We start from the raw sequence: 13,108 nt of genomic DNA on the forward strand, positions 1-13,108 counted from the left end.
GAAACTACCTGAGGTGGAAATCACCTTAAACTAATCGAAAACCAAAGCTTTCAGAAAGACCTGCAGCAAACCAGTGATAATTACATAACCAGTTCCTAAACCTTAATAGCTCTTTCCAATTGGCTCACATTGGTTCCTTAGAACATCAGCTTGCCCCTGTCTCTCTCTGCCCCCTTCCCTCCCTCCCAAGAATAAATCTCCCTTCACTTCTATCGAGATTTTTTTGGTTTGAGACTTGCATTGAGAAACACAAGTTTTAAGCCACCTGTTGGCATTAGGAAACCAATATACAAACTTTTATTTGAAGAAAATCTCAAATATGACAATAACTTTGGTCATGTTAAAAGGAGGCCATCCAAGAACAAATAAAAATGAGCTGCTTTATAAGCATGGCCACATACAGTATATTCAGATATTAGCTAATAGAAGCTAAGGTTACACACACAAATAGGCCTTAGTACCATGCAAGTTCGACACAATTTCATACATTCATTATAAATTTTCAGTTATTTTCATGCCAAATCACGTTTTGGATAAAAAAGTAAGAAAGAAGTAACATCTAAATGTGACCAAAATTGAACAGAAAAAAGAAATCAAAAGTACAGACAACATTTTTATTAAAAAGATCTCAAAATTACACCTGTTCAATATTAATACCATCTCTGATCTCCTTCAGTGGAAATTAGTAGTTAAGCATTGTTACATATCAAAAAATACAACTCTGTTTTACAACATAGTACCGACATATTCAAAGTACTGTGCCAAATTATAAATAGTAAAATCAGGTTTTGAAGAATTCCAATAGAAAGCAAGTTATGCTCACATAAACATATGCACATAGTATAGTTATGTAACAAAAGTCTTATAAAAGGAAACAAATTTACCCCATGCCAGCTTGAATTACTGAGGTGGGATCCAATACTTACTATGAAGACTGACAGTTCATTTCTTTAAATATATTTATTAGTCTCTGGAAAAAATAAGACAAAAATTTACTTTCACCAGAATACACACCATTCTTCACTGACAATCCGTTTCTCAGTCATGACTGACATAAGTCGGTCCTTATGAAAGTGGCCTTTTTTGTTTCTTTTTGAAGACCTTGCAGTAAAAAAAAATGTCCACCAGACTTCAAAAATTCAATCAGCTTCTGCACAACTGCAGAATGATCCTACACACTGCTTCTACCTTGAGTAATCTTCATCTGTCATCTGTAATGTAGACAGTCACATCTTCCTCTGTGACTCAAGGTGCAGCTACAAGTAGAGAAGTGCTTAGATACTCAGTCACTTCAAATACACTTGTTGAAGACTGCTTCTAGTGCATAATCAAGTTGAAAATCTCTTTACTGATCATAATGGTTTGTCAATAACTGTAACACCTGAAGAGAAAAAAAAAAGCAGAAATCCTTAGGTAGCATTTTACAAAAATTCAAGAATATGGTTTTTATATAATACCTTGCAAGTAGCATAAACTGTAGTAGCATCAATATTGGTATTTCCCCTCATTTTTCTTACAGAATGTTGTCTGAATCAGGGCAAAGTTCTCAAAGTTTTTGTGACTTAAAAAAATTTGCCATTACTCAAGTTTAATTTTATCTGTGAAATACATCATTAACATCCACTTATTTCATTTGAGAAACTGCAGTTATTGAGAGTAAAGGTTTCTAAATCAGTTCTTGTTTTCTAAATATCAAATCCCAAAGAACTTCAGAATTGGACCTTTGTATATTGCAACACAAATATCTTGTTAAAAAAAGGACTGGTCATACCAGAATCGTCATTCTGACTCATCACTTACGTGCTAAATCCCTGTTGAGTACAGTTTAATACCATCTTTTAGCTTATACAGAATAATTGTTTGAAGTCTTTCAAAATGTACCAATCAGTTTCTTCACATCTATTCTGGTATCTTACGCTTTACCTTAGACAGGACTTGGTTTTGATGCTTTGTCAAATATCTTATGCTAGTAGTTATACTGCAAGAAGTCAATTTAAAATATATCTACACATACCTGCATAGCTCCTTCCTGTACTCATACAAGATGACACAACCGTCCATTTATCAGTTGTTGGATTATAATATTCCACTGTTGATAAATTACAGGAACCGTCATCTCCTCCAACCACATACAAGAGACCATTTACAGCACAAACACCTAAAAAAAAACAGGAAACCAATCTGAAAATTAGCAATTGGCTTGCTCACCCCATAAAAGCATGATTTCTATCACAAAAGCAGCAGAAATCCAAGAATGTGCCATTCACACCAAATGGCATTACTACCATTTTAAGGTAGTTGTTGTGTATACCTGCATTCCTTCTGCACATGTTCATGTCTGCAACCTGCTTCCACGTACTGGCAACGGGGTCAAACACTTCAACACTTTTTCTTACCAAAGGACCATCATGACCACCTACCGCATACAATAAATTGTTTAACACACCAACACCTGTGAACATAGGAAAATACTCAAAATTAACCAGAGAACAGTTTGACTGATACAAAGCAAAAACGACAAATATTACATCTACTAACATAAATCTTTCATCCAGTCAATCTTGCATTCAATCCATCCAACATTTGGGCAGGATGCATTAATGCAGAGAGATGGTAGCTACAGCAACAAGCTGATAAAATGTCTCACATGCTCATCTACCGTACTGCAGCATACAAGGACAAGAGCTCTTCTGCAACTGAAGATTTAGAAAATCTGGGATGAAACATGATGTGCAGGAAAATGAGGACTGTTGAAATTTAGGACTAATTAGAAGTGACAGCAAATGAGACAGAGTGCTCATCCAGCATAACAGAAATCTGACAAGATGACAAAGTGTAAGTGAATTTTTAGAAAGTAAAAACTGTTCAGTATGGAGAATAAAAGCTGAATGGATAGACATTATAAAACAGGGATGTTTCCACTAAAGTGTTGGAATGCCGTGTAAACATGTATATGAAACAAAAGTAAACAGTTAAGAGTGTGCACCTTCCTCCTCCAGGATTTAGAGGAGAATCATAGAATAGTTAGGGTTGGAAAGGACCTTAAGATCATCTAGTTCCAACCCGCCTGCCATGGGCAGGGACACCTCACACTAAACCACGTAACCCAAGGCTGTCTCCAGTCTGGCCTTGAGCACTGGCAAGCATGGAGCATTCACAGCTTCCCTGGGCAACCCATTCCAGTGCCTCACCACCCTTCACAGTAAAAAAGTTCTTCCTTATATTGAACCTGAACTTCGTGTTTAAGTTTCAACCCATTACCCCTTGTCCTATCACTATAGTCCCTAATGAAAAGTCCCTCACCAGCATCCTTGTAGGCCCCCCTCAGATATTGGAAGCCTGCTATGAGGTCTCCATGCAGCCTTCTCTTCTCCAGGCTGAACAGCCCCAGCTTTCTCAGCCTATCTTCATATGGGCGGTGCTCCAGTCCCCTGATCATCCTTGTGGCTCTCCTCTAGACTTGCTCCAGCAGCTCCATGTCCTTCTTATGTTGAGGACACCAGAACTGTACACAGTACTGCAAGTGGGGTCTCAAGAGATAAGAGGGGCAGGATCACCTCCTTCGACCTGCTGGTCACGCTCCTTTTGATGCAGCCCAGGATACAGTTGGCTTTCTGGGCTGCGAGCGCACAATGAAGCTGGCTCATGTTCATTTTCTAATCAACCAACACCCGCAAGTCCTTCTCCACAGGGCTGCTCTGAATCTCTTCTCTGCCCAACCTGTAGCTGCGCCTGGGATTGCCCAACCCAGGTGCAGGACCTTGTACTTTGCATTGCTGAGCTTCACGAGGTTGGCACTGGCCCACCTCTCAAGTGTGTGAAGGTCCCTCTGGATGGCATCCCTTCCCTCCAGCATGTCAACTGAACCACATAACCAAACACCAAGCTTCAGTTATCAAAATATCCAGAAGGATATTACAGGGTTTCCTTCACTTTACAAAAAGTTTAACAATCTATAAGCTTCAGATGAAGGAAAAAATGAAGCTAGTCTATATCTAGTTGCTAACTGGGCTTCACATACTGAAAGGATGGTAATAAGGAAAGCAGAAAGGAAGGCCTGTTGTTCATTCTTCACTTTATAATGCAGTATTAGAACCCAACATACCAGATGTCAGAAATGCAGGTGTTTTTTTGCATTAAAACTCATGAGTGATGGACCATAAATACAACTGAAAAACACTTCTATGTAAGTACCTTGGGAAATCTAATACATGTCACATTTAAGATTATGAAACTCAAAGCTAAGACGCAGATTTGTGAATATAGTCTTTAAATGGCTCCATGGGAAGAGCACAGCTTACAATCTTTACTAAAGGGAAAGAGCAAATGTGAATGGGAAAGATTAGTTAAGTCCTTCAGAGTCAAGAAACCCCAACCAAGCTGGGTTAAAAAAAGAGAACCCTGAGACCTTGACAGCCAGCTGAAATATCTTTGACAACATATCAGTTATTTGTATGTAAGAGCCGTTCTTATACAGGGTGAGAGATGACTCCTGCTGAAATAACTACATTTGCTTATTAAAAAGACAGATTTTAATAATGAAAGGAAGAGGGGAAGGAAACATGGAAGAGTTAATTTGTACTGCAGATTTGAAAAATAGCTTCTTAATAGGACACTGTTTTATAAATCATGCTATCTAATGCTTTATCAGTGATATTCACTACTAACATTTCCCCATATCCTTTCCAGTTAATTTAATTCCTCTTTTGTTACTATTAATTCTAGCTATCATATCACAGTATAGTGTGACAGCTTTTCTTTCTCCCACTCTGATCACACTTTATTAGACAGGATAATATAATATTCATCTTCTGTAGAATTAAACATTACAGAGCTAGAAGGAGGGCTAAGATTTTTAATTTTAAAATGTGATGTGATATTCATCCTCCACCCAGGTTTTCTGTATAGTTACCGACCTTCCTATTCAGTGCGTAGGTTTTCCCTCTGCCATATTGCCATTTTTTCTTTAGCTCCTTATTTTTAATAATGTCCTCAGTTCCTCTTTGGTGCTTCCTTTTCCCTTAATCCCACACTCGGTTTCCAAGTCCTACCTTATTTTTTGCTCTTTCCATCTGTATCCTCTTGTTGATATCTTCTAAGTTCTCCTTTCTTTGTTATTTTTCTTTCCTACCCATTTTTCAGGACCCTGTCTTTATCTCTCATCCCCCTCAAATGGCCTATATCTGGGTCTGAAGTTCCTCATCCCATTATATTGCTGGAAACAGATCTGTCCCCGTATTGATCAACCAAGAAGCAACTGGTACTGAAGAAAAGTAACTGAGGGTAAACCTCTGAAGTTGCTTTTGAATGAAGCTGAAGCAGTAGGAACAGAAGAGATGGGCTAAAGTTCTTTGATATGACCAGAGATCCAAAGGTTTAATATAGGAACAAAATTCTCTTTAGTTAACATTCAGAACACCACTACCAGGACTGATGGCAAGTTGAAACAATTGTGGTGGTTTTGGACATTTGGCCAGTTCAGCCAAGATCAATTAATAATTTCCACATTACCAGCCACTCCTCCCCCACTCACAAATATAATTTTCTGTGTATTTAACAGAATGGCACAGAAGAATGTTGATTATTTTATTCAATTATATGAATCTGAAATAACTGACTACATTTACTGTTACTTTTTGTTGTTGTTGTAGTCAGAGGACAAGGCAGCAGAGAGCTTAGGAAACAAACACAAGTCCTGAACTCTGTGACAAGGGGAGGGAGAGGAAGGGCAGAAAGATCCCAGTAGTTAGTGTACCTAAAGGCACTAAATATCAAAGTTGCAGAAGCAATCCAACTTTCTTTAAAAATCTGAAAATATGTAGTGTATAAATAGGCTACAAGCACAAAGACTAAAAACAGTCTACTAAAAAAATGCTGAGATAAAATGGGTGTGCGGGCAGATTGCAAAATGAAGCTTTGTCACAACCCATCAACACTATTTGTCTTTATAATACTTGTAATTTGCCCATTTTTTATAAATATTTCTCTCAAAACTTGCCAATATTAGGAGTATTTAACAGTACCCTTTCTGCAACTCTGGACAGTTTTTAATCCAGTTTACTTTAAAGATGCACAGGCTTAGTAACTAAAAGTTTCACAAGACAACCATGTTTTCTCGAGATATCATGTATCATGTTCCCTTCATGAGCATCACAGTTTTAGTTTAGAAACACAATCAAAATGTTACTTTTAGCATTAAGAGATGTATCAACTTGCTGATTTTTCTAAATGTATAATGAAAGTATCAGAAACTAAGTATCTTAATTTTATCAATTACTTTAATATATATTTCTTTTGAAATAATTTGGACATAATTTAAACATCATTTAAACAGATTAAAAACTGTTCAGAGTTTGTAAGGAACAATGGAAGCCAAGACGAAAAGTTGGGATAAGTATTAATCATCTACTAAGCATACTAGAAATTCATCCAATTGTATTTGTAAGAATATCTCTTCCAGTCATGAAGCACATTAATGTGATCACCAGTACATATTTGAAGACTGTTGATAAAAAGCACCATTGAGTACTTGGCAAAAAAGAGACATAGCTGAAAAAATAAAAGTAGAAAACTAGTATCATGTAATTTTACTTGAAAAAGTCCATGGCAATGCCTCTAGAGAAATAAAACAACTTCTGCAAGTTGAAAAAACCTGAAACAGCAAAAGACAAAGAGAGGACAGTGAACAGTAAATGAGATTTCAGTCCATAATATAGATAGATAATGAAAATACTAAAGTCAGTTTGAAGCTGTTGAAGTATTTCATTAAATAAAAGCCAAAAATCGCAGGCACTTTTGATGTCTTTAAAGAGAAATATATATACTCAGAATCACAAGAAGGAAAAAAAATCCACAGGAAAAATAAAGAAGGGACTTTTAGGATTATAAATGGATATACCTTGGCTAAATGATAAGGAAGAATAACATATAGTAGCTTATACATATGCAAAAGATGTAAACACCAGGCGATGAGAAGAATTAATGAAGATGAAACAAAGGGTACATAAACGGAAGTAACAGGACAAAAACAGTAATGCAACTTAAGAATGAACAAGAGTAATATTTCCTGCAATGAAGTGAACCAGAATGCAGAACAAGTCCTTCAAAGGGGTGGAAATCCAATCACAGTTCACATGTGTAGTCAACCTGAAAATGCTATTAAAAAAATCAGCCGTACACTGGTAAAGAGACATCTTTGAAGAAATGACTTTTTTCATCCTGACCATGTAGATTTTCATACCTCAGTATTTAGGTGACATTAAATTGTCACTATCCGTGCACATTAGTGTGCATGTTAAAAACATCAGAAGTTATGGGAAAAGGAGGAATATGAAAAGTATGAAAAAGGAATGAAAGATATTTACTATTAAGAGACTGAATCTTATGCTATAGGACAGTTTTGTGTTTATAACGTGCAATATATCAGCCATTCAAGACTAACATATTCCATTAAAATCAGACTTTACCTTACCTTAGATATTTTTAGATACATTTGAAAACCACAAATTTGTTTCATTTTTACAAGGATAGTTGATTCCTGTCCACTCACCTGCACCACTCCTTCTAGTGCTCATTTCTGCAACATAGGTCCACTCATTTGTATTAGCATCATAGCATTCTACTGAACTAAGGCACTGACGTGACGCCCCATCGTAGCCACCAACAGCATACAGTTTACCTAGAAAGGTAAGCAACAGAAACACACTCCTAATCCACACAAACTGTGTTGGTACAGAGGCTGAAGGGAAGTCATCATTCTCAGAATTAGCTATGAAACAGTCCCTTTTGTCAATCAGTTACTGAGTTTCTCATATAGTTCAAGACAGTACACTACAGTTCTTGTCACTGTAAGGATGTAAAGGCAGTCAGTATCTAACATGAACAATGTGGGTCAGTTTAAGTTGCCCAGCTAAAATACAAAGGTACTTTACCCTGGTTTTAATAAAGAACTGTTCAAAAGCCAGCTAATTTAAGTATGTCCAGTGCTGGATGCTCACAAATAGGCTTCCCAGAAATGTCAAAAATTCAGATGAAAATTACTTGTACAGCCAGCATTTTCAGATCAGAAACAGCAGTGGTTCCTATGCAGTTAAAACACACAACTAATGCTGTTTTAAGACCCGAGAACTGGTCCACGTCTGCATTGTGCAAGTGACATCCAGGCTATTCACCACCAAGCTGACTCAAAAGCCATCAGTTTTCCTGGCACTGTCTTTGAGATCATTGCCAGCATGCAACCAGCAAGGTCAGCCACAGCTATCAGAGTTGTCAGTTGCAGTGTTACATCACTAGAGACCAATTTATAAGGTCATCACTTCAGTAATCAGGCTCTCTAGCTTTGCTGACATGCATAACTTAAGAGCATGTATGCTTAGCCAACTTTTCCTCATCTGGCCTCAGGCACAGTTGAAGCTCTGAAAACAATTTAAAACATCTGTGCTAAGAGCTAGTAAAAACCAAGTAGAACAATTATGTATTATTCATACCATATGAATTACAACATTGAGGAAAAACATAAATCGGAAGTATGTTTTCAAAAGTGAATAAAGTCATTAGGGTAAATTATTATTGCATTTTCCTCCCCCCCCCCCCTTTTTTTAATAAAATTTGTCAACTCACCTCCAACAACACCTACACCAACACTACTTCTTCTTGTGTTCATTGGAGCTACATGAAACCACTCATTAGTCTTTAAGTTGTAAACTTCAACTGATGATAAACCTATGAAGATAATGTAACATTTTCTCTATAAATCTAGATGCAACAGACTGTCTAAGTTCAGACAATTCTTCGTATATGAAAATTCAGATTATTTCATTTTAAGGACTATTACTGTGCAAAAAGCATAACCTTTAGATAACCAATTATAGTCAACCCATTCTTGGTGTCTGAAAATGGGCAAATTAATAAAAGCTTTTATGGAACCTGGATAAATTCTTCCCTGGATTTATTATTTTTTTTTCCTTTCTTTTTAATTAAGTCACAATGTTCTGTCCTGTATGTGCTTCTGTAATAGTTATTAAGGAACAGGATCATCTCTGCACAAATGCTTTCATGGGTCTGTGAAGAGAATAAAAAGTGCATGTCCAAAGCCTTTCCACAGGTCAGAAAAGGCTGTTTATAATCCTACTTACACTACATGAAAATGCAGAAATATACTTTATATGCAAAGAGGACAAAGAAGGTGTAATTTTTATGCTCGCATCTTCCATGAGTTAAGGACTCTGACTGTAAAAGGAATACTGAAAGGCAACTTGTCAAAGATTCACTAGTCATTAAGCCTAAAATCCTAGATGGGAGCAAACAGTCCACTGTTCAGGTAGAATGATGTGACCACTAAAGCATATTCCACACTTCAAGCTATCTTCATGCTTGTTTTCATCACCGCTACCAGAAAAGACATTCAAGTTTGATACAATTATGTCAAAAGTAGTCAAAGCTAATTAACAGTGTATAAAGGCAAATATACCTGTACTCCCATCAAATCCTCCCACAGCATAAAGAAGGCCATTTAATACAGCTGCTCCCAGTGTGCTTCTCCTGTCTTGCATGTTAGCAACACTTGTCCACTGGTCCTTCACTGGATCATAGGAATCTACTGTGCGAACTCTCAGAGAACCATTGAAACCACCAACAGCATAAACCATGCCTCCCATGTACACCATTCCTACAGCAGGGAAACAGGGAGGAAAGATGAGCATTTTATTCTCTTTGTGAACTTATTTTATTGTGTAGTCTCTTAAGTATGCAGATACTTGATACAATTTACAGTACTCACTACAGTATCAGGCTTTTGACAGTGTCCTAGAGCCACACTTCATTCAGATTAAACACCAGAAGTTCTTACACTTTTTGTTACTAGTAAACTCACACTTCTAAATATCATGTCTGCTGAATTTCTTCTTGCTTAGATATCTCAGCTGCTTTAAGATCACATTTTCACATTTCTAGTGGCTGTCACTTCTTCACAATTTTAATCTCAATCTTCATTTAATCTTCACATTCTTCATCTCAACATATTTTAATAGTCAAATTATTCATAATGTAATGCAATAAAATTTAAATTTCACTATCCTTTGTATTTATAGGAGGTAATAAAGCAGTCTATTCTAGAGATTACAAACATAAATTAAGATCAAGTTATCAAATTTATATTGTTTCAGATTAAAAAATAATTCAAAAGTTAAGAATGATCACTGAACTTGTCAGATAAACATCTGAAGTACTGTTCCAAAAAACATACAATGCTTTATACAGATACCTACATTCTGCAGCATTTCCAACTGAAATGAAAAATTAGGCATCATTTACCTGCTCTACATCTTCTGGAAGGCAATTCAGCCACCTGATGCCAGCGTTCTTCTTTAAAATCATAGCATTCAACACTGCGGATTGCCTTTGGTGCCTGTCCTCCAACTACCATCATCAACTAAAAGAGAGAGAATACTATATTTTTAGTTATTTGCATATATAAAAGCACCTGAAAGATCAAAAAATATATAAAAAAAAGCAAGCTTCTATACAAGAAGTAATTAAAGGGTTCCTAAATAAGAAATTGGTAGTCTTCCAAATCAGGCAAAACACATGCAATACACATGCAATTTGTAATTATTATGTTCAGAATAAATATCTGAGGTAGAAAAGCAGGAAGCAATTAGAACTAGGTAAAGCTCCCATGAACGAGGCAGATCCTGCTGTGTCTTCACATCCTATTCTGATGTCAGGTATGGGAATTCAGAGTCTGTGATATTCAATGGAATTGTGACTGTCCATCACAGAATAGCCTTATCTGGTTCCCTTAGGAGAAATGTGCTAAATCTCCTGAACAGAATCTCCTATTCCATTGTTGCAGTTGCTAGAATAGTACTATGAGAAAACGTCTTTACTCCATTGGAAGCAAGAAAATATCTAATGTTTGGTTAGTTTTCTTCTAAAATGAATGAAAGTCAATGTTTAGGTAAAAATTGAGTAAAATGTCTCAACTCAGAAGCTTTAGTCTTTGTTTTGTTGTGATTGTTTTTTTAAAAACAGGCTTATTTCCCCACAACTGTATATTTCTCTGATGCTGAAACACATATTAAAAGATATATATCGGGAGGGAAGGTATTTGTGGTGGTGTGTGTAGGTGGGATACTAAAATATCTGCATCATAAGTACATAAAGCTAATCACTTGTTACATTTTTGTGATTATTTTTGTGATAAATAACTTTGGTATAAAATTTTTTTATTGGAATATCCCAGGTGACAGTAATGCTCTCATCTTTTGAAATGGAGTTAGAAGAAATAAGTATATTAGAAAACTAAGGGTCTTACTTTTGGAAGGCTAGCGGGTGTTCTCAATTTTGTTCGAGTGCTTTTCATCAATGCACGTTGCTCAGTTGGCAGCAAGTGATACTTCATAGCTTCAATGAGGTAATCTTTACAAGCACTGCTGTTCTTAACCAATATTTCTTCTTCAACTCTCTATTAATAGAAGTTTAACAAGGTCTGAGCATGTTAAGGAAGTAAAACACAAATCACAATTTGAAGTGTAATAAAGCACTTGTTATATCACACAAATGCAGATTAATCATATTTTTTAGATTGTCATTCAATCAGTTAAACACAAATTTATGTGATGACAATAAGCAGTCCCTAAAAAGAAAAAAATAAATAGAAAGATATTGATTCTCAATTAGTAAGGGGACAAAACAGAGTCAGGCTAGGTAAATCACTTCTCTTACAATCAGGCACATTTCTCGACTTTTCAAATGCAAAGTACAGAACACTTTAAGGGGGAGATCATTGGAGACTAATTCAACAAACTAGTAAAGCCACCCCCACCCCTCAACAATAAAAATAAATAAACAAACAAATAAATAAAATCAACCCCACGCAACAAAACCCGAAACAGAAAAAAATGCCAAAAAAAACCCACACAAAGTAGAGGAAATTTATATAATAAACCATTTATATAATAAAGAATTTTTAAAATAAATATCTACCAACCTATTACTACACCTATTATCCAATGTTAAGTGAATTCACATTTTCAACCTTAAATACTTGTCCTGACACAAAAATATTCAAAATGAGCTTATAAAATTTCAAAATATGTATTATATCTGAGCCAGGTAAAGGAATGTTTCCTTTGTCATTAGTTCCTAACCAAATTATACAGAAGATACAATTCAGAAATTGAAAATTCGCTTACAAAAACAAATCTTGTGATCATATTACCAATGAAAGCTAACCTGATTTTAGTGAACGAAAAAATCTGAATTACTAATGCGGTATAATAAGTAGTCAACCAAATGGATAAATTACTTATATATGTCATCTTCTGTGTGGCAATCCCTCATTTGGTTCTGTGTGTCTGTGTGCACTGGCATATGAGGTAGTGGTTGTTTATTTTTACGATCAGTAACATATTACATTCCATAGTTTAAATTTCTAATTATCACTCAGGCATTAAAAAAAACCTTCAAACAAACAAATTTTCACATGCAGAAGAATTAGTATTCCTTTTTGCTTACCTGAACTAAATATTCCCGGGACAGCAAAGGCAGCCGCACATGCTCCATCAGGCGTGCCATTAGCTCCTGCCTTACATCTTTGTCATGGTTTACCCACGCTATCACTGCTTCAAATACCTTCCAGAAAACAAACAAATGCAAGTCCCTTGACTTACAAGTTCATAAGTATGAATATATCAGCGTGCCTCCAAAAAGAGCTTTTGCTTATACTAAAATTCCTAATGTAAGAAAAGATGACAGCAGTTACAGCTCCTATTATTTCCTTATTTATTCACTATAAAATTCCGAAGATGCATTAGCCAGTCTCTTTTTATATCACTCCTCTACTGGTGTTTCAAGGCTAGCTGTGCTACATTGACAAAATGCACACAGTAATTCCATTGATACTGAAAATCCAATCAAACTAGGCAAACAAACAACACAGCAGCAATGATATTACAATCCTCTTACTTTTCTTCTTTTCTTGGAGAATTGACCTGCCACATGACTTATCATCACTGAGTCCTACTAGGAGCAGCAATCCCATGCCTAGTTTCTCCTCTGTTGCAAGCAGCTGATCATACATCTAGAGCATTAAAGCCTTAATTATACT

At 36.0% G+C, this 13,108-nt stretch overlaps 1 protein-coding gene across 2 annotated transcripts in view; it reads right to left on the bottom strand.

The window, feature by feature from the left end:
- Nucleotides 1-266: 266 nt before the first annotated feature.
- Nucleotides 267-13,108, bottom strand: part of KLHL2 (kelch like family member 2) — a 60,116-nt gene continuing 47,274 nt past the window's right edge. For both annotated transcript variants that reach the window (XM_005145502.3, XM_031045791.1), the window contains exons 7-15: nucleotides 12,517-12,633; nucleotides 11,315-11,464; nucleotides 10,312-10,429; nucleotides 9,470-9,667; nucleotides 8,620-8,721; nucleotides 7,550-7,678; nucleotides 2,312-2,452; nucleotides 2,015-2,158; nucleotides 267-1,381 (exon numbers count right to left, since the gene is read on the bottom strand). In XM_005145502.3, coding sequence (XP_005145559.1) covers nucleotides 1,353-1,381; nucleotides 2,015-2,158; nucleotides 2,312-2,452; nucleotides 7,550-7,678; nucleotides 8,620-8,721; nucleotides 9,470-9,667; nucleotides 10,312-10,429; nucleotides 11,315-11,464; nucleotides 12,517-12,633 — 1,128 coding nt within the window. In that variant the 3' untranslated portion in view covers nucleotides 267-1,352. The remainder of the gene's footprint in view (nucleotides 1,382-2,014; nucleotides 2,159-2,311; nucleotides 2,453-7,549; nucleotides 7,679-8,619; nucleotides 8,722-9,469; nucleotides 9,668-10,311; nucleotides 10,430-11,314; nucleotides 11,465-12,516; nucleotides 12,634-13,108) is intronic.

This window comes from Melopsittacus undulatus, chromosome 7 (assembly GCF_012275295.1).
Source record: "Melopsittacus undulatus isolate bMelUnd1 chromosome 7, bMelUnd1.mat.Z, whole genome shotgun sequence".
Taxonomy (NCBI): Eukaryota; Metazoa; Chordata; class Aves; order Psittaciformes; family Psittaculidae; genus Melopsittacus; species Melopsittacus undulatus.